We start from the raw sequence: 22,580 nt of genomic DNA on the forward strand, positions 1-22,580 counted from the left end.
AGCACCTCACTGGTAAGCAAGGGGCTGTGATCCCAGCTCTGTTTGTTGGGTTTCCCCTTTATCTCGTTCACCAAACCGACTGAGAGGTCCTTAAAAAAATAAGTGCCTCTCATTATGGAAAAACCCAATTCTATAGAAAAGTAGACAGAATAATGAACCCTTAAAGTCCTTTCAATTCAGCCCAGAATTGCTTGCACTTACAGCTGCCAAAGGTTGAGGGCACTGAATGAAAGCGAAACATGAACTTGCCGTTTCCTTTTCTTTCTTAAAACAAAAAAGATTTTCAGGACAAATTTTAGAATCATTGACAGTTTCTAGGAAGATTTTCTGTTTTGGAAGAAGAAAGGTACCCTTGCCTCCTTAATTGTTCCTGTGTTCTGTGTCACCAGTCGTGATAGTCTGTGGAAAGTATTAACACACCATCTCCCTGTGTTCAATATTCCCATTAACAATAAAAATAAACCTAATGAAAGTATCTGCCTGAAAAGCCCTGAGCACTAATTTCGGAGACAAATAGAAGATGAACCACCAATAAGCATTTCTTTCTGAAATGAATGATGCAAATTAATTGATACCTTAATTAGGCTTGAGCACAAAGATTGTTAATTAGATTGAGCTAGAACTAAAAGCATCTTAAAGGAAAAGCTAGGGATGTAGCACTGTGGAGGAGAAAGGATGCTATGTATCAACGATCTGTTCGAAATATTTTTCGCTAAATGAGAGGTTTCTCAAAGAGGGGACTCAGAAAGACAGTACACTTTATGTATCAGTCCCTGCCTGCCCAGGTCTGGCCAGGTTTGGGGACTAAAGTCTAGTCTTGTCCCTGAGCAAATGGGAACCCACAGGTACAGGGTGTTCTGAACCCAGCCGACTTCTGGCGGCCCTCGTGACCCCACACAGCCTCCTCTAGAGTAGAAACCCTCAGATGACACGGGGTCCCCCTATTTTGTTTGCAACCCCAGGGCTATATATAGGGCCTGACTTGGAGCAATCATGATAACCTCACGCAAAATATTATAGGGTTCTGGGTCCTGTTCTAAACACCCTTGAGTAAGTAAACCTTTTGTTTATAATGTGGGGGCTTCCCTGGTGGCTCAGAGGTAAAGAATCTGCCTGTCAAAGTGGGAGAGGTGGGTCCCATCCCTGGGTCGGGAAGATCCCCTGGAGAATGAATGGTAACCCACTCCAGTATTCTTGTCTAGGAAATCCTGTGGACAGAGGAGCCTGGCAGGCTACAGCCCACGGGGTCGCAAAAGAGTCGGACACAACTTAGGGGCTAAACAACAGTGTGAGGTAGGAACATTCAGAACCCCCACTTTATAAGAGAGCAAGTGAAGACACAGGGTGAAGCGCATGTGCCTCCCTGCCCCGCAGCCCCCACACAAAAATCACAAAGCTAACACTGGTGGATTCAAATTCAAACCACAAGTCTGGCTCCAGATTTCTCACCCTGCAACACTAGGCCATAGCAAACAATGGCCAACCCGTATGTGTTGAATGAACAAAGAGTACCCTGAATGCCTCGTCTTTTCTGATAGGCTTCTTTCTAGCTCCTAGTTTTTCTTTAAGGATGGAAGCTTTATCCTACTCTGTCCCAGATCCCACCGGCCTCTCATGGGAGGGGCTGCTGTTATTTCACGTATTCCTAAGAAGTTGTTTATATCCTGTTCCAACCTGGACAGACAGTCCAAAAAATTGTCTCTACTGAGGGGCTCCCATGGCCGAGGTACAGCCCACCACCTAATTAGGTCTGAGTCCCACAAGTGGCGCTAGTGGTAAAGAACTCGCCTGCCGATGCAGGAGACATAAGAGATGTAGGTTCCACCCCTGGGTCAGGAAGATCCGCTGGAGGAGGGTATGGCAATCCGCCCCAGTGTTCTTGCTGGGAGAATTGCATGGACACAGGAGCCTGGTGAGCTACAGTTCCTAGGGTCACGAAGAGTGAGACACGACTAAAGCAGCCTGGCACACACTCATGCCCTATTAATGAGGCCAGCCTAGGTGCCACCAGGTTTGCCTGTGTGGTCCTTGTGAATCACAGAGCTGCTGCCTTTCTGCATCTGCAGTGACTTTTTGGCATGCCTTATTGCTGACGCCACTTGCTGCCAAGGGCTGTGATAACACGCAGGGTTTACTTTTATGGGGTTCGAGATCCTTATCAGTTGTGTTCTATTTACCAATTTATTTATTCCCTCAGGAGGGTCCCTGGAAGCATCCACTTGTAAAACGTAACCAGAAACAGAGCCCCAAGATGACGAGGGACCCACAGAGATTATGTCTCCCGTTATACAGGGAGGGCATGGGGACACGCCTTTGGCCACAGTGGAGTTGATGGAAGAGATGTGGTGTGAACCCTGACCATGTGGGAAGGTGGTTTGGAGTTGAGGTACCAGGATTGAAGACCCACCTCTACCACGCATAGCTGAGAGACTGGAATTATTTCCTCTCTGCAGCTTTTGTTTCCCCATCTGTAAAATGGGGATAATATCTGGTTCACAAAGTGATTGAGAGGATCAATGAAAAAAAAAAAGTAGTGAAAGTGTTAGTTGCTTAGTCATATCTGACTCTTTTGACACCATGGACTGTAATCCAACAGGCTCCTCTGTTCATGGGATTTTCCAGGCAAGAATACCAGAGTGGGTTGGCATTTCCTTCTCCAAGGGATCTTCCTGACCCAGGAATTGAACAAACAGGAAGTTCAAAACGTGCTTTTCACTTGCAAATTGCTTTACAAATGGGTGATATTAACAAGGACCCAGGTATTCTGTCATGGAGCTCTGCAGTCTTGCTTCCAGCTGCTAAACCCCTCCTGGATGCCTGTGGAATGTGGATGCCCTATTTCCCCCCCACCCTGACCCAAGGGGCACCCAGGAATCTGCATTTTAACAAGCTTGCTAGCTGCTCCGAATGTGCTTTAATGTTGGGGACCGACTCAGCCATAGCCGCATACCGACACACAGGAGGTGCTTCTGATCAGCGCCCTCTTCTCCTTTGGCAGAGATTCGCGGTCTGAGACCTACCCCAGGCTGGTTTTCATACCAGCTGTGCAACTGGCGGAACACGGGGGCTGGCGGTCAGGCCGAGTGGACATTACTGGGGAGAGCTGCTGCTTCCTGCTGGACCCTTGCATCTGGCAAGTGGGTGACAATGCAGCGGAAACCCAAGCTTCCTCCAGCCCAAGAGAGAGGGCTGAGGGCTGTACCCGGGCAGGTGGCCCTGGTAAGCTCTATGGCTTAGCGGTCCCGCCGGCCAGCTGCCACCTGCCACCTGTTCTGCTTCTGAGCTGGGCTATGAGGGCTGAAACCGCATTTGCACCACTGTCCTGTCCTGTCCTGGGGGAGGGGTGTAGGCAGGAAGAGACTTCAGGCTTGGAAAAGAGGCAACCTCATGACCCCAAGGAGCCCTCTACTCTGAAATGTGGCTCAGCGGGTAACTAACCAATGCAGGAGATGCAGGAGACAGGGGTTTGATCCCTGGGTTGGGAAGATACCCTGGAAGAGGACATGGCAACCCACTCCAGTATTCTTGCCTGGAGAATCCCATGGAGAGAGGAGACTGGAGGACTATAGTCCATGGGGTCACAAAGAGTTGGATACGACTGAACATGCACACATTATCACATTCCATTACATTCCAGCTTTTGAAATTGGGCCTCAGAGTTGCCCACAGAACTTTCTTACAGGCAGCCCTGTGTGTGTGTGTGTGGGGGGGGCAGACTGTAAATATGATGACCAGAGTGATGGTCTTTTCTTGAGAGTTTCACCCCCTCGTGGCTGCTGGGGAGTCTTGAGTGCTCACAGAACCTCCACTCTAGTTTGTGGCAGGATCCAGTATCTTTCCTTTTCGTATGCTCAGCTCCCCTCCCTCCCCTGATGGCAGCAATCTCCCCTAGCTCTTCCCTTTCACAGGTTTATGGTGTTTCCAAGGCTCTTGGAGAGCAGGGCTTGGCCAGGGGAGGGTGTGGGAGCACTGCTCCTGCCCACCTTCTTCAGCCCTGCTTGGGTTCTGTTCTGGAAGCCGCTGTTGCAAGTCTCCCTGGAGGGAGCCACTACCTAGATTGTCACTGGGGCTGCCCCTGAGAACTGGCTGTCCCCCTGAGCATCCTTAGAAGGATCTGTGGTCACTGGGCAGAGGTTGGTTGCCAGGGTAACCCTCCCACCACCTCCCCACTCCAGTGGTTGTGAAAGCCCTGCCTTGACCAGGAGAGTCAATAGCTAGTTCAGACAGATACCCCTTCCTCTGCCCTACAGCTCTAGAAGGAAAAATACGAAGTCCCTATATTTGTGGTATGTGCTGTGTTTTAGAGACTGCTCTTAGTACACGCTGTCATTGTAGGATCACTACAACTATACAGAAGAGTTAACATGGTTCCCATCTTATGGATAAAGATGAAATGCCGTGAGGGTCTCCCTGACATGATGGAGATCACTGAGTTGGAAACCAGTCTGAATCCAGACTCAGTCTTTCTAGATCTGGATTCCCACCATCCTTGGGGGCTGATGCCTTGCACACGTGATGCAAATCATCGGCAGGCTTTCCAGAAGAAATACACGGATGTCTGATGACAGCGTGGATTTTCCCCTAGTGCACTGCCACGTGCTTGTGAACAAAAGATTCAATAGTCAAGTGAGATGGGAAAATAGATGCATGTTATATAACGCATACTAGGATATTAAAAGCTCTAAAAAGCCCTTCAGTGAGGAATGGGATTAATGCAGTTTAACCCAGAGTCTCCAAAACTTGCCTGGCAATAGAGCCTTTTTGATTTTGGTTTTTTCATCTAATGCCCCTTTAACAAGCCACCGGATTTGTGTTCCTCAGACCAACTCTGGAAAGGCGGAGCCAATCACCTTTCTAATTATGGCTGATGACAAAAGGAAAAATAAGGGAAGGTCATTTGTTTCTGTACAAAGAAAAAGAGATGGATCACCAGGCCCCCTCCATGCCCCTTGGCCCATCAGGAGCAGATCCTGCAGGAGTCCCCTGCCATGAGGACCACATAGAATCACCTGGAGCCCCACACCCCCGGGCCCCTGGCAGTGGTGTGCTGGAGCCATTGCTCCAGTTTCAGAAAATTTGCAATTCAGTTATGAAATCATTGTAACTTGAAACTGGCGACAGTGGGAGTCTTTACAATACAGAAATCAGGAAAACAGTACAAATTGGGGCTCCACCCCTACTTATCCTGAGAACCTGCTTACCTATGTATCACTGATCCTGGGATATTTTCTGAAATTATTGGAAAACGTGCACAAGGCTGTGACAGCTGGGTGCTGGGGGTGACCTGGCACAGAAGTCCTGGCTCATCGGGGTCCCTGACCCTCCCAAGTGAGAGCTGAGAACCCGAGTGAGAGCCGAGAGTGACCATCTTCTGGCCCCAGCGCCCGCTGAGTCTGAAAGTGCCTTCTGGCCTGCTTACCTTGATATCTGACACCAGCCAATGTCTCCAGAATCGAGCTTTGGGAGAAGACCTGCTGGGGGCATCAGGGTCCACCATCACCAGGATGTAGACTGCATCCTGTAACACATTCACCAGAAACAAGTGTAGTGTCGTGGCTAGAATTCAGATCGGAAATCTACAAGGTGCGGACACTCCTTTTACCTCAATTCCAGCCGACAGAGGCTGACCCATCCCTGGAGCTTCCTACTCAATTCAGCCCTGTTCTTATGACTTTCCTCTTGTGTCACATGCTGATTCTCAGAGAATTGGTCTATTAGGTAGGCAGCTTAATAGTTTGACTTTCCCTTTATGAAGAAGAATCAATCAAGCAAGCATATTTACCCGGCACCTGGAAGTCCCTAGTATCACGCCAGGAGCTGGGGAGGAAACAAAGGAAATAGGGCTTCTGTTCTCAAGAAGCTCACACAGAGTTGGAGCAACCTGTCCATTAATTCAGCGAATACAAGAGAGCTTAGTACATCCATGTCAGGAGCTGTACCGATCGCAAGGAATGCTCAGATTCATTCATCCCTTCAACAAAACATTTTCTGAACACCTGTTATGGGCCAGAAGCTGTTCCAGGTACTGGGAGTCAATTAGAGAACAAGACAGTGTGACCCATACTTTCAGGAAGATTTTACTGTAGGTAAGACACACACACACACACAAACTGAGCAACAAAAACCAAGGAAATGCCAACGTGAGATTAGTGCTATGCATAAAATAAAACAGAGAGGGGTTGCAGGGAGTAAGAGCTTCCCTGGTGGCTCAGTGATAAAGAATCCGCCTGCCAATATAGCAGACACAGGTGTTGTCCCTGGGTTGGGAAGATCCTCCGGAGAAGGAAATGGCAACTCACTCCAGTATTGTTGTCTGGAAATCCCATAGACAGAGGAACCTGGTGGGCTACGGTCCACGGGGTCAGGAAAGTGTCAGACATGACTTAGCAACTAAACAACAACAACAACATGCCTGCCCCTCTTCTCACTGGGGGCCCCTGTGCATGCATGCATTGCTTGACCCTGCAGAGCGCTGGGCATGACTGAGTAACTGAGCATGAGCATGGAGGGTAAGCTTTCTAAGAAGGGTAAACAACCGTTCAAAGGCCTTCAGGTGGGAATGAGTGAGGATTTGAGCAACAGAAAAAGTGCCACGTGGCTAGAGGCAAGCCAGAAGAGTGGACGGGGTCAGAGAGGTGGATGGGGTTGTGGCCACAGAAGGATTTGCAGACTTGGGTGAGGCGGGAGTTTTATTCCAAGTGCAATGCAGAACCACTGGAGGGTATTTTTCAGCCAAGACAGTAATATGCTCTGGTTTACGCTGTTAAAAGTAGTCCTGGTGGCTGGACGGGGAGTGAATGGTCGGCAGGAAGCCAGACAGGAAACTACTGCAGTGGTAAATGGCAGGATGATGGCTTATGGACTAGAATGGTAGCAATGGAGACAAAAGCCAGTAGGTGGACTGTGGAAGTATTTTTAGGGAGCACCAGTGGGTCTTGCTGGTGGACTGGACAGTAGGGCAGGGAGGAGCGGGTAGGGAAAGAGAAATGGAGGAGGGCTCAGGGTTTTGGCTTGGGCAACTGGATGAACGGAGCCATTTAAGGCCATGGAGAAGACTTGCAGAAGAGACTGTTTGAAAGGGGATCCTGAGGGTTCTGTTTTGGACATGTTACGTTTGAAATGCCTCTTGATGTCAAACAAGTATCTAAGTCAGAGTTAGGAGTTTGGAGGAGAGATCAGGATGGATATATGAATTTTGAAGTCATTGAATCACAAGGACTGACGATGGCCCCTAAATTCATCATAGAATAATGAGATGATTCGTGGAGACATTAGACTTGGGGAAGAAAAGAGTTCTCATGAGTGAACTCTAGGACATACTAACACCGAGAGAAGAGGAGTCTCTAGCAAAGGAGACTCCAGCCAGGGAGACAAGGAACCACCTGAAATGAAGGTATCATGAAAGCTGACACAGAAAATGTGTCGAGGAGGAGGAGTTGATCAGCTGTGTCGAATGCTGCTGAAAGGCAGAGCAAGACAAGGACACAGATGTGGCAAGGTAATTTGACAACATGGAGATCTCTGTTATCTTGGCAAGACCAGTGTCAGTGGAGTAGAAAGGACGATGCTTGACTGGAACAGGTGGTGAAGAGATGGGAGGTGAGGAACTGAAGATAGTTATTAAAGATGATAAAAAGAGAAACTATAGTGTGAAGGACAGCTGAGATGCAGAGCAGCTGTTACTAGATGGGAAGGAAGAGTCAAGAGATTTATTTCTTTTTAAATTTTTAAAGAGGAGAATGACAGTGAGGCGTGTCTGCAGGCTGATGGAAGTGATCCAGTGGCAAGGGAGGCATAGATGTCAGAGAGAGGAAAGGGGTTTATTGCAAGAGCCAAGACTCTGGGAAGGTGGGAGGGGACAGGATCCAGAGCAAAAGTGGAGGACCTAGACTTTGATTGGTGGATGATACAGGTTCAGATGTTAGGGCACGAGAGATGTGGTGAGGAATGAAGGCATTGGATTCTGATTACTTTTATTTTCTCGGTGAATCAGAGGCAAGGTCACCAGTGAAGAGGGATTATAGAAAGTTTGGGAGCAGAGAAGCTGTGAAGCAGTCATTTGGGGAGGTGAGAAATTGAGTATACCATAGGTATGCAGTAAGGCTCTGTGTGTGTGTGTGCTGAATCATTTCCATCATGTCTGACTCTTTGTGATCCCATGGACTGTAGCCTCCAGGCTCCTCTGTCCATGGGGATTCTCCAGGCAAGAGTACTGGAGTGGGTGGCCATGCCTTCCTCCAGGGGATCCTCCTGACCCATGGATCAAACCCATGTCTCTACATCGCCTGCATTGGCAGGTGGCTTCTTTACCATTAGCACCACCTGGGAAGCCTTCAGTCTACACAAGGTATCTACAACAGTCAAGCTCATAGAAGCAGAAAGCAGAAAGGTGGTGGCCAGGGGCAGAGGGAAGGGAGAAACGGGGGGCTGCTGTTCAGTAGGTGTGAAGTATGAATTACATGAGATGAATAAGTGCCAGGGATCCGTTGTACCAGTCTGTGCCTGTGGGTGATGACACTGTATTGTACACTTCAAAATCTGTTCAGAGGGTAGGTCTCATGTTCTTACTACACACACACACACACACACAAAAAACCAAAAGATAAAATTTTAAATTAAAACAGAAAGGGAATTCCCTGGAGGCCCAGGGGTTAAGGCTTGGCACTTTTCCTGCCAGGGGCTCCAGTTTGATCCCTTGTCAGGGAACTAAGATCCCACAAGCTTTGTAATCCAGCCAAAATAAAATAAAATAGAAAGTAATCCCACTTGAGGAAAGCAGGATGGAATCAACACCCCTATCAAGCGTTCTGCAAATCCCAGACCTGGACAATACGCCCTGCTGGAGAGGCTGTGGGAAAGCGCCCTACATGGCCATGGGGATGCAAAATGGGGCCAGTTTATCCTTTGGCTCAGCAACCCCATTTCTGTAATATTTTCCCCAAAAGATAGCTTGCACTATGAAGTGACTTTTGTAGAAGGTATTCATTGCAGCCATGTTTATAACAGCAAAAGTTGGAAATGACACAGGCATCCATCAGTTGGGGATTGGTTAATAAACACTGATACACACTCACAATGGAATACTTTATAGCTGGGAAAAACAATGAAGACCTCTCAGATTTGATCTGAAGGACTCTCCAAGATAAACGAGTGAAAAAAAGCAAGGTGCAGAACAGTTTAATCTAGCACCTTACTTTTACATAAGAAAGAAAAAATAAACTATTTCTTCACATTGGTTTTTATTTGCATAAACAAACTCTGGAAAGATTAAAAAAAAATGATGTGGGTGGTGGTGGGATATGGGTGGATGGAACAGAGGTAGGATGGAAATCTCTCTTATGTGCCTATTCTTTCATTTCGATTTTTGAGCCATGTGAATGTATTACCTGCTAAAAATAAACTGAAAAGATAAAATCAAATGAAATGTATAGTAATCACAGTATTATATTAGAGATGTTAGTTCTCATCTCCCTCTATCTGGCTGAGAGGTAGAAAGGTATGGCTTTGTCTTTACAGTAGGGAGAGCTCAGGGAATCCTCACTGCATATATGGAGGTCAGTTAGGTGCAGGGCAGACCAGCATCCTGGGCTCTGAAAAGAGACACCAGGAGCCTTGTCAACAGATCACATGCTTTGGTGTGATGATGACAACATAGAAGCAGCATTAGATCTGTGCTTGTCCAAGTGAGGTTTTTACACGGCTGTATTGAAGCATAATTTTCCTAACACAAACTTCACCCCTTTAAAGTATACATTTCAATACTTTTTAGTAAATTATTAGAGTGGTGCAATCATCACTAAATTTAGAATATTTACATCACCCCCCCAAACAATCCCGGTGCCATTTGCAATCACTACCTGTTTCTGCCTCTATCTTCACCCAATCTCCAATCCATTTCCTGTCCCTATAATCTCCTTTTTGCCTTTCTTGGACATTTTGGATAAGTGGAATCATAGAATATGTGATCTTTTGTGCATGGCTTTTTTCACTCAGCATAACATTTTTGCATGTAGCATATATCAACAGGTTATCCCTTTTAATTGCCAGAGAGTATTCCATTGAGTGTGTATTGGTATGCATTTCATTTATCCACTTTGCGGACACTTGGGTTGTTTCTACTTTGGGACTATTATGAATCAAGCTGATATGAACATTTGCTGCAGGTCTTTGTGTGGTATTTGTTTTCAGCTCTCTTGGGAAAATACCTACAATGGAATCGCTAGGACATATGGTAAATTTATGTTTAATATTAAAAAAAACCTGCCAAACTGTTTTCCGAAGTGGTCTCACCATTTTGCAATTCCACCAGGAGTGTATAAAGGTTTTAATTTCTCCACATCCTCACCAACACTTGTTATCATCCGTCTGTCTGATTGTAGCCATTCTAGCAAGTGTAAAGTAGCATGGCATTGAGTTTTTTGTTCCCTAATGACAGTGTGTTAGTCGTGCAGTCATGCCCAACTTTGAAACACCATAGACTATAGCCTGCCAGGTTCCTCTGTCCACGGAATCCTCCAGCCAAGAATACTGAAGTGGGTAACCATGACCTTCTCTAGGGGATCTTCCTGACCCAGGGATCAAACATGGGTCTCCTGAATCAAAGTCAGATTCTTTACCTGACTAGCAACGTCGGGCATCTTTTCATGTCTTAATTGACTATCTGTATGTCTTCTTTGGTGAAATGACTGTATAAATCTTTTGCCCCTTTAAAATTTATCTTATTGTTCTAGAAGGAATGTTAATAGTTGTATCCCAATCAAGAGTTATGGAAAATGTGAATGGTGGGGAGAATGGAAAGGAAGGAAAGAAGGTGGCCAGAGCTGGATTTGCCTCATCCTTGAACCATTGGCTTCTGCCCTATCATCTGTACTTGGGGCTGTCTTCTTCCTGTAGCTCACCATGACTCTGATTATTCCAGTAGGGAAATATCAACCACAGGGATAGCCATGAACTCAGGTGAGCAGACAGCACCCATGGATACCACACCCCCAGGCTCTCAGGCCACTGCCCCGCTGGCCTCCTTCAGGGGAACTGTTGAGCCCTAACCTCCCTGCCTGCCACCCAGATCTTTTCAAAGACCACGCCCTCCCCACTATCTCCTTCCCAGTCCTTGATCCTCACCACACCATCACGTCCCAGATGCTCTTTTCTCTTTTCCTTGGAGTCAAGGAAAAGAGTTCCTCTGTTCTCCCTCCACCTCCAAACCCTTCCACTGTGCCCTCTGGAAATGCCGCTGAATAACAAGCTACGTCATCCTGTCTCTCCATCAATTGCTCTACTTTCTCGCCTTGACCTGCCTTTCCCCTCAGGGCCTCTTCCCCTCAGCGGCCTCCAGTGTTGGCACCTGTTCTCTCATGCCCCTTAAACCCCAGGAGTTGTCCTTGCTCCCTGTTGCCACATCTGTGTCCCCACAAGACTTGGAGAAGGGAAAGGCAACCCATTCCAGTAATCCTCCCTGGAGAATCCCATGGACAGAGGTGCCTGGCGGGCTACAGTCCATGGGGTTGCAAACAGTCAGACATGACACTTCACTTCCCCACAAGACTAAGACCTTCTTGAGCGTGTGGATTGTGTCTGTTTCTGCTTACCTCTGTACCTGCATAGATTATAGCGTCCTGCACATAGAAGACACTCAATAAATATCTTCAAATGAGTAATTGAAATAATGATTGCACTTGGCCCAAGGGGTTCAGTTGTTCACCCATTCATTCATTCATTCATTCCACAAGCACTGACTAAGCCCTTATGCATTAAGCACCATGAGAGGGGCTGCTGAGGGTAAGAGAAGAGACAGACGTGGCCACTGCCTTTGAGGAGAGTAGCCTAGTGGGGAGCTAGATATACATGCAGAGAATCTGAGCACCCTTGGGGCTCTCAGCAGACACACTGCTGGACCTGCAGAAGCAAACTTGAGGAGGTTATCAACTCTGCCCTGGGGTGACTGAATAAAGCCTCACAGAGCATGGCGCCTCTGCGCTGGCGCCTGATGAGTGGAAGTCTGCCCAGGATGGAAGGCCACACCAGGCAAAGGAAGCAGCGTGTACAAAGCCATGGAGGCATGAGAGGCAACAGCAAGTCGTTCTGTGCCTGAGCACGGGGTCCCCAAGGCTGGGGGACAGAGAACTAGCGGGGCAGTGGAGGGGCCGGAGCGGGTTGACAGTGCAGATGGGCAAGGTCCTATATGCCAAGGAGGCTTGTGGATGGCGGTGTAGGGGTGACTTAGAGACAGGCGGTGGCGTGAGGGTGGATCCTAGTGGGTACCGCACCATCCAATGAGGCCTGATTAGGCTGATTCATGCGAGCGATGGGACACAGCATGGCACAAGAGTGCTCATTCCCAGAGGCAGGCCAGCGTGCCATGCCTTCTGGAGGTCAGAGATGCCCATGCAGAGGGGCCTTCCTGATGTGCAGGGGTGCTCTGGGGTCTCTGAGGACCCCTTTTCCACCTTGCCACTTGAGGAATCTGTGTGTGCCTGGCCTTCCCAGAGAAGAGGATAGGAAAGTATTCTTTGGACAGAATATGATAGGATTTCAGTAGACAGTCCTGAGCCCTAGAAGTGCCACGAAGGTGGAGCTGATATTAGTCACATCTATTATTTCCTGATGGTTTGACCTCTGGGGACTTGCTGTCCCTGGAGAGGCTGTCAGTTCCCAGAGACAGCACACACAGACCTGAGAGCAGGCTCTTCAAGTGCAAATCTACTAATTCAGAGCCTGCATCCTCCCCTTTACTGGGCTGAGCCAAGTATCCTTCAGGCCTACTCAGCTGGGGGTCAGCTTCCAGACAACCAGGGGCAGCGCCTCTGTTTCAGGGCCGACCAGAATTATCCAAACCAGCCAATCCCGAGCATGTCTACCCTGCTTAACCTCCCTCGTCAATTTTTTTTTGCCACAAAAATCACTATAAGGATTCTCAGCCATGCTCTCTCCTTGTTCCCTCTGCCTCCTGCTGGACCTTAGGCTTCCCCGTGTGGCCCTGTGCGGGATATCTTGACTCCTGTCTGTAGGGGACCTGCTTCCTTCATGACCACTGTTTCCATCTGCGTATCTTATCTCAGCCAATGAAAACAAATCCCAGGGGACTTCCCTGGTGGTCCAGTGGCTAAGACTGCACTCCCAGCACTGGGGGCCACGGATTCAATCCCTGCTTGGGGAACTGGATCCCACACGCCACAGCAAAGATACTGCATGCTGTAACCAAAATAAATAAATCTCGAATGCCTCAACGAAGATCAAAGGTCCCACGTGCTGCAGCTAAGATCTGGGGCAGCCAAATGAATAAATAAATATATATATTTTAAAAAAATCCCAAAAGCTGCAGCTAAAGAGTCTGCATACCGCAGCCAAGACCTGGCACAACCAAGTAAATAAATTAATCTTCAGCAAACAAACCGACAAACCCCAGGTGCGTTTCAGAGCGGGGCCTTGACTCCTTGCGACTCAGACATCCACCAAGCCCATCGGAAGACTATAGGAAACTGGGGAGTAGCTAGCATTGCATTTTTCTCATTTTCTGATATGATTATGTCTGTGGCTTCGGGCTTCCCTGGTGGCTCTGAAGGTAAAGAATCTGCCTGCCATGCAGGAGACCTGGGTTCTATCCCTGGGTTGGAAAGATCCCCTGGAGAAGGGAACTGCTACCCATTCCAGTCTTCTGGCCTGGAGAATTCCACGGACTATTACATGGGGCTGGAAAGAGTCGGACACAACTGAGCGACTTTCATTCATTATGTCTGTGGTTTGTGGCCCACAGCCCTCACTTGTCCTAGAATGAAGGACTGAGCTGACCTGATAAGGTTAAGGGTTCACAGTCAAGTTGAAAGGAGAGCTGTCCTCTCCAAAGCAGTACTCCTTACCCCTGCCTGAATATCAGACTCCCCAAGGGAGATTTCCCAAACTGCCAAGGCGGACCCTTGGCCTGAGGGAGAGAGGCCCCGGCATTGGCATCGATGTAGAAGTTTCCCAGGTGACACTCATGTAGAGTTAGGGGTGAGAACCACAGCCCTGAAATCTGGATCCCCCAAGTCCTTGACCAAATCAGCCACTGGCTGAAAGAAACCCAGATTTCTCTCCTGCTCCTTAGTTCTCTCAAGAAAGGCCATGTGCCCTCTCTACACAGAGGGCGGGCTCCCCTGATCCTGGCCGGGGTCCCTGGTGCCTGGGGCCCTGGAGATTGAGGGGCTGGAGCGCCGAATCGAGAAGCTGAAGTCACAAACACGAGTCTCCTACTATTCATTATGAGGTTGGTTGGAGTACAAATTTAGCCTATGGTGGGTTGGTTGTGTTTGAACCTCCTCCACACAGTTCTGTATGGGAAATCTAGTTAAGAGCCTTCTTCCTGGGGGAGGTTGAGTGTAACAGCTGTTCCTCACCAGGGCTGATGGACTCACCGGGATGCAGGCCGGGAGTTGCCCCTTGAGCCTAAAGCCTTTCATCCCTGAGGACCAACTCACATTTCAGGCTGGCATCCAGAAGAACAACATTTCTGTCCAGAGGTGCTGACAAAGACCCTTCCCGGACTGTGTGGACAGGGGCACATGCGCCTGGGAGCTGGGTTCCATGCCATGCTTTGAAGGCACACATTTGGGAGGAGGTACTGTGTGGTCACTGTGGATCAGCTGTCCTTCTTCCTTGCCCCTTCTACTACAGAGACGGGAAAGCTGTGATACTGGATCCCTTAGCTTCTCCTGCACCAAAGGAGCCTGTGCTGGCCAGGAAGAGGTAGAAGAAAGCCCCTGGAAAGGGATCTCTTCCTGAAAAAAAGGCAAAGGCTTACTAAGAGAAGACCCTTGTTGCCTTTTCCCCTTTCCTTCTTCCTGCCTGGAATGTAGATGTGATGTTGGATGTGTAGCAGCTCTTCTGTGGCCAAGAGGGGACAAGCATGAAGTTACTTCAAACTATAGGCTCAAGATGACAAAGCCGAGAGACAGAAAGAACTTGGGTCCCTGAGCTGCTGAATCAGCCCACGATTGCCAATCCCTAGACTTCTTGTTGCACAAAACAAATAAACCCTGTAAGTTCATATGGTATGTATTTTTCTTCCTTGTACCTAAACACATTCCTATCTGACATGCACATCAGTTGTTGGTGCTGGTTTTGGTAAGTGAGTGTCAGAGGCTGAATTTCAGAGAGGCATCCTGATGTTGTGAAAAGATTACTCAAGTAAATGATAGAGGACAAAGATTGTAGCCCCAGTTGTTGCTTGTACATGCTGTGTGTTTGGTGGTAAGTCATTTATGCACACCAAGGTGCAGTTTATGGATCTGCAAAATGGCAATGATATGTGTCCCACACCACAGGGTTATTCTAAAAATAAAACGAGTTAAAGGTATGAAAGTATTTTTAAGACCACGAGGCAACGTCCATGGGTCAAGTTTTGTTATTGTGAACAAATGCTCTCAGAGTTTGTTCTCAGTGGTCCCTGGAGTGGCAGTTACCTTGACAGCCACAAGACTGCTTCCTCAAGGCCTGTGTCCAGTTGTCTGGAGACAGAGAGGCTTAGCTCTCCACATATCTAGCTCTGGACGGGGACACCAGTGCATACAGAGACAACTGTTCCTTCTAACTGTCCCTCTTTTTGTGTTCCCAAAGGGACTAAGTTTGCCTGGGAGTGGGACAGATTACAGAACCCTGGAATGCAGCAGGAAATGGGCCAAGTTTCCTTAAGCAAATCTAGCCAGCAAACATCTAACAACTCCATGGGGCTCCCAGCAGTGGGTGTCCCTCACTCCCTGGGTAGGAGGGGATGCAACTCATTCAAGTACAGCTCAGATTGTTAGAAAGGGCTATGCCTCATGGAGCCAAAAACTGCCCTTAAAACTCACAGCTATTCTTCTTTCTGGCATAAAACGAGTCCTGTCCTTCTTTTTATTTTTTTTGAGTCCTGTCCTTCTTGTACATGGCTGCCCTTCAGACATTTGAAGGCAAGGATCACAGTCTCACAATGACCTTTTGTTCAGGCTGAAGGGCCCTGTTTCCTCAGCTACCTGGGGCTGCACCCACACCGAGTCTACAGAGATGCCCTTGGATGGTTCACAAAACACCACGAGAGACAGACATGTAAACAAGTACAGTACACCATGGCAGGCTGAGATACACACACAAAGGGCTCTGAGAACAGAGAACAGGGACCCAAGCATGTCAAGGCCCAGTGGGTGGCAGCGAGGAGGTCAGTCTTCACAGAGAAGGCGGTAGTCAGTGAGGGAAAAGAAAGGATGGATTACAGCAGCCGGATGTGGAGATGGGAGGTGGCGGGTGATATGGGTCCAAGTAGCTCAGGTGGTAAAGAGTTTGCCGGCAATGCGGGAGACCTGGGTTTGATCTCTGGGTCGGGAAGATCCCCTGGAGAAGGAAATGGCAAACCACTCCAGTACTCTTGCTTGGAAAATTCCATGGATGAAGGAGCCTGGTGGGCTACAGTTCATGGAGTCACAAAGAGTTGGACATGACTGAGTGACTTCACTTTCTTTCTTTCAGTTAAGACCATGGACTTGCCAGGGGGCAATAGCAGTAAAGAACCTGCCTGCCAGTGCTAGAGATGTAAGAGACACAGGTTCGATCCCTGAGTAGGGAAGATCCCCTGGAGGAGGGCCTGGCAACTCATTCCAGTATTCTTTCTTAGAGAATCCCATGGACAGAGGAGCCTGGCGGGCTACAGTCCATGGGGTCGCCAAGAGTCAGACACGACTGAAGTGGCTTAGCACAGCATGCAGACGGTTAAGGCCATAATTTGCTGTGGCCAGAGTCACGTGACTAGGAAACAGGAGCCACTGGAGGGAACATCTGCTAAACAGAGATTATTATTCTGAGTCTACAGATGGGAAAATGAAGTTCAGAAGGATTAAGCACATCAGTCTGAGGAAATATGTTTTAGCCATGTGAATTCTACTCATGGCTGTGTGGCCTTGGGCAGGTTGCCTAAACTCTCTGGGCTTCAAATTTATTATCTCTAAAAGAGAGATCACAATAATCACAGTGATTTTCTCTTGGATTGCTATGCACATTAAGTGAGTTAAATGGCTCAGAATAGCACCTGGCACAAATTAAGCAACCAATAAATGCCAGTCATTGCGAGCCATGAAATGGTTTCTCTGGGATTTAAAACCATCTCCCTTGCCTCCCAATTCTACCCTCTTTTCCCTGTGCAGAAGGGCAGGCATAGGTCTGGAGGAAGAGGGACAGATTTGATGTTGACTTTTATTCATAACAATACGGTATTTGTTTGCATGTTGCAGATTCCTCTGCACCTAGGTCTCTGGACGCTTGTGTAATTTAAAACATACATACTACAAAGACGTGCTTGTTGGCAATGTGTTCCGGCATCTCTGAATCAACTGCCTTCTGCCACTGTGCTGCCCAGTCCTCTGGGGATGGCAGTCCCTCCACAGCATCTGCCCGCTCAAGATGGCTGGGGGAGGGGAGGCTCGTGGGATGCTGGCGCTGTGCCGAGTGGTGAGTTCAAATCCTGGCAAGTTCACTGTGCTCTACCCGTTGACCAAAGCCCCCACTGTGGCCCACTGCTACTTTTCTGTCTTCGTAAAGCTGAGGGACTTATTTACATCTCAAAGCCTCACACAGCCAAAGCAAGAAGAGAGATCCCTGCCTGTTGAGTGATGAATTGAGATATTATCTGAGCTGCCTGGGAGGGAGGGTGGGAGGGAGAGAAGGGAACTGAAAGGAGGGAAAGGAGAAGGAGGGCTCATAAGCAATACAGAGCAGGTGGCTCGTTTATTCAATCAGATTGGTTCCTGGACGACCATATTCACCCCCAAAGCTACATTCACCTCCATCCTGCTCACCAGATCCTCCTCTGACTTGCCTGTTTCTCTATGAATGGCCCTGACATTTTGTCAGCCACCAAATGAAAAAGATGAATCATCTTTTGCCTCTTGCCTCTCCGACCGTGCCCCATTCTTTCTGATTTCTAACCTTGGTTCTCTATAGAACCCAGGCTCACTTTTCCTCCTCCTCTCTGACACCCTTGGGTAAGGTCTGAACTAGCTTTTTTTTTTTTTTTTTTCTTTTTTTTTGCAAAGGCTCAATGAGGCAAGGATTTGATTGATTGATTAATTTTTTTGGCCACCCCAGCCATGTGGGATCCTAGATGCCTGACCCCATGCACCCTGCAGTTAAGTACAGAGTTACTTGGCCACAAGGGAAGACCCTGAAATGAGCTCTTGCCTCTACTATTCCAATAGTGTCTAAACTGGCCCTCTTCCCTCTCTGTCTCCCTTCCTACTCATGCGCTGCTGGCTTGTACTAGAGTAAGCCAGTGCTGACTTGGTAGACCGGTCCTTTGGAAAACAAACAAACAGCCAAACAAAAACAAGCCCTGGCTTGCGGCTCTTGCCCATTTCTATGGTTAATATTCACACCATGGCCCATCCAAGCTGCCAATGTGAGACTGGAAGGAGGAGCACAGAGCTGGCTCTGGCCAGCACACATCTGTCTAAAGAACAGCTTGCCACGGACTTATGACTTCAACACAAACTCCACACCCTGGCATCAGACCTTTGATGGCTTGCTGTCAGTCATCCTGCCCCGCTGATCCCACCATGGCCAGACATGGGTACACAAACCAGGCATATTCCCCATCTCCCATGTGATTCCCCTTCCCTACTTTTGTACATTTATCTGTACTGTTCTCTCTGTTGTTGTTTAGTTGCTCAGTCGTGTCGAATTCTTTTGCAATCCCATGGACAGTAGCCCACCAGGATCCTCTGTCCATGGAATTCTCCAGGCAAGAATACTGGAGCGGGGTTGCCATTTGCTTCTCCAGGGCATTTTCCTGACCCAGGGATTGAACAGTGTCTCCTGCTTGACAGGCAAATTCTTTGCCACCAGTCTCTCTGCTCATTGGAAAATCCTTTCCTTTCTTCAAGACATACCTCAAATACTACCTAACTTCTCTGTGAAGACTTCTGAACCTCTTGAACCAGAGATGATGTCCTTCCTATTTGAACCCCGAGAACATATTTTGTTTGTCCCTTAGTGAGGTGCCTGTCAACATCTGTTATGTATCTAGTTATACTCAGGCAGCTATCTCTTAGTCTTTCTTATTAGAGTATGATTTTCTTTTTCTTGTTTTAAAAATAATTATTTAGTTTTATTTTTGGCTGCATCAGGTCTTAGTTGCAGCACGTGGGCTTAGTTGCCCAGAGACATGTGGGGTCTGTGTTCCCTGACCAGGGATCGAAGGCACATCCCCTTGGCAGATTCTTAAGGCAGATTCTTACCACCGGATCACCAGGGAGGTCCCTCAGAGCGTGATTTTCTTGAAGGTGGGGACTATGATTTCTTTGTTGTTCCTGAAGCGCCTGGCATATGTTTTTGCACATACAGGAGGTGCTTAAGAAATATTGGTTGAAGCAAATTGACCCATTTCCTCTGTCAGGATAAGACATTGGTTTATTTTCCATGTTCTAGAAGGGGGAAGAGGTTTCTTGTCCCAGAGATGGACAAGCCCTTTGTACTGCTGGCCCTGGTGTTGTTTTGATTGCCATAGAGCCTTGCCTTTGTCTTTCTGGCCTCTGCTTGGGGGAGTCAGGCCTCCCACTCACCCACTGCCCCCTAGGAAGTCAAGATCAGCTCAGCTGGACTCAATGTTTCCGTCCAAGAGACTGAAGCAAAGGGCTGGTTAGATTGGCTCGTGGGTGAGACCAGAGAGTTCAGTGTTTGCCTGAAAGCCGGGCCTGGACCTCGGCTGACCCAGGAAGCCTGGGCAGTTGAAGCTAAACGGGGCCAATCATTCTCTGCCTGGCGCGGAGTCGGGGCTTGGCCTCTCCTGCTCTCGGCCAGAGCCGCTGCTGTCGCCAAAGCCCCTGGTGTGAAGGAATTCGAGTTCTAACTTTAGGTGGCTACGTGGCTGATGGCTGTGTTTGTGAATATCTCATTCCTACTTTGGTGGCCCAGCTGGTGGGAACAGAACGGGTAGTCATGGGACTGTCATCGTGTGCTGTCCAGGTTAACATGTAGCATTTCTATTACTATTAACAGACTTTCTGCTCCTCACTCCATCTGTTCTCTGAAATAATTGCAGTTGTACAGACCATGCCTTCGCTACAGGCAAGCTCTGGGGAAGAGGATAGTGCTTTTATGAGGAAAAAAAAAGTGTTAAAAAATAACAGCAAACATGAAAAGAGAAGCGGGAATGGAACGGACAGCAGGTTTCCAATTTCTTGCGGATGCCGGCCTGCAAAGGTGGCGTTTTCGCACTTGCTCTGGGTGACCGAGCCCAGATGGGGGTGAGCGGCTGGGCTGTGGCTCAGGCTTTGGGGGGAGTTGTGGTTTTAGCAGAGAGTTGGCCCCCACTGAGGTGGTGGCCCCTTGGTCAGGCGACCCAGCGAGGGGGTGCTGAGGAGGGGTGGGGCCCCTAGGAACCCACAGCTGGGGCATTCTGATGGTGCGGCGTGTCCTGTGCGCCCGGGCGCTGGAAGGTGTCAAGGCCTGGAGGTAAAGGGCTGCAGAGGAGAAGGGCGGATGGGGAGGTGGAGCTTTTGAGCCAAATGGCTGGTTCTCTCTGGGCCTCAGTTACTCCAAGTACAAAATGGAAGGGATGATCTTAACGACCTCCTTCCTTGAAGGGCTATCAGAGCGAGCGGATTATACAAAATATCAACAATTCTTCTGATAGAGGGTTAAACTACAAAGGACAATTAAGGCGTAGTATATGAAATATAATAACTATTGGCTTGGCCAAAAAGTTCATTCCAGTGAACAGCAGAAGGACTGAACACACATGTATCCATTTCCCCCTAAACTCACCTCCCATCCAGGCTGCCACATAACACTGAACAGAGCTCCACTCGTTCTACAATAGGTCCTTACTGGTTACCATTTTGAATATAGTAGTGTGTATATGACCTTCCCAAACTCCCTAACTATCCCTTTCCCCTCATCCTTCCCCCTGGCAACCATAAATTCATTCTCTTAGTCTGTGGGGGTCTTTCTGTTTTGTAAATAAGTTTAGTTGTATCATTTCTTTTTACATTCCACCCCAGTACAAAATAAAAACAATTTGCAGTTTTTTTTTTTTTTTTAAAGTTCATTCAGAGTTTTCTGTAGGTTGTTATGGAAAACCCGAACAAACCTTTTGGCCAACCCAATATTAAAAGCGCAAGTGCGCTACTTGTGGATTCGAAGCACTCTGATTTGTAAGGTTGTGTGTGGGGTTTTCATCTTTTCATGGGGGTACAAACGAGGCACGTCTATGAGGACAACAGCTGGATGGGTCTTTGTTCCTGTGTCTATCTTCTCACTACCCAGCTCATCCATGTGGGGGCCCAGCATGGAGTGTCACATCACTTTCTGTGAAAATGGTGCTCTGACCCCCTGGTCTAAGCCCACATTGGAATGGCCAAGAAGGCACTGCTGAGCTTTTGAAAGAGTGAACTGGGCAGTGAAAGAAGACAATGAATGAAGGGAATACAGCCATGTGATTTCTAAGTCTTCTTACAATTCTAAGAAGTATTTTCATTGAAAAGAAACCCAGGGAATGTGACTGGTCAGCTGCAAGTAAGACATGAAGTGGGGAAAAGAATTTTTTCTTTCTGGATTCTATACTCCAATTCCATAAAATGATTTCTTTTAAATTGTGGAAAGGCTTTAGGTGGAGATTCAGAGGGAGCTTCTTCTGATGATGATGCTAGTGTAAAATATTTTTCAGGTATTGAATAGATTTGAACTTTCTTTCCCGCTTCACATCACCCTCAGAATGGATCAGCGTATTCTAGACCTACTTTAAAACTAGACCCCGTGAATCAAAGAGATTGTTGGGCCTTTATTTAAGATTTTTCAAAATACATGCAGGCATACTCAGTCGTGTGCGCCTCTTTGCAACCCAGTGATCTACAACCCACCAGACTCCTCTGTCCATGGGATTTTCCAGGCAAGGATACTGGAGTGGGTTGCCATTTCCTTCTCCAGGGGAGCTTCCCAACCCAGAGACCGAACCCGAGTCTCCTGCTTTGTCAGGAAGATTCTTTACCATCTGAGCCACCAGGAAAGTCCCAAGATGAGGATGAAATGTGACCTTATATGCTGGAGAAGGGGATGTCCTCAAAGTAGCTAGTTCTTTTAATATAAGAGAGTCTTAAGAAACTGGGAAGGGAAGAGTTTTGAGCTATTTCTGCCACAGACTTGTTTGGAAGGAAGGTGAATCAGTTCCTTGAGGGACTGGTAAGTGTGCATAGTAAGTCGCCTCAGTCGTGTCTGATGCTTTGCGATCCCATGGACTGTAGCCCACCGGGCTCCTCTGTCCATGGTATTCTTCAGGCAAGAATCCTAGGATGGGTTTCCATGCCCTCCTCCAGGCATCTCCTAGACCCAGGGATGGAACCAGCGTCTCCCGCACCCCCTGCACTGCGGGCGGGTCCTTCCCCACCAGCGCCACTGGGGTACACTGTGTTAGTTTCTGGTGTGCTGTTTCTCACCATCATCTTACGAACCCCCCAGGCTGGACTGACAGTTGGCTCCTACTGTCCTCTACATACGTGAGGTGTGCAGTAATGTGCATGCAGAATGTATGAACAAAATATATGACTAATGGTGCAAACAGCGAAGAAATTTACCACCAACTAAAT

The 22,580-nt window shown here is 48.0% G+C and overlaps 1 protein-coding gene across 2 annotated transcripts in view; it reads right to left on the reverse strand.

Moving 5' to 3' along the window:
* The window catches only part of PEBP4 (phosphatidylethanolamine binding protein 4), a 261,347-nt gene that overhangs the window by 106,518 nt on the left and 132,249 nt on the right, over positions 1 to 22,580 (reverse strand). For both annotated transcript variants that reach the window (XM_065946620.1, XM_065946621.1), the window contains exon 4: positions 5,420 to 5,518. In XM_065946620.1, coding sequence (XP_065802692.1) covers positions 5,420 to 5,518 — 99 coding nt within the window. The remainder of the gene's footprint in view (positions 1 to 5,419; positions 5,519 to 22,580) is intronic.

This window comes from Muntiacus reevesi, chromosome 10 (assembly GCF_963930625.1).
Source record: "Muntiacus reevesi chromosome 10, mMunRee1.1, whole genome shotgun sequence".
Lineage (NCBI taxonomy): Eukaryota > Metazoa > Chordata > Mammalia > Artiodactyla > Cervidae > Muntiacus > Muntiacus reevesi.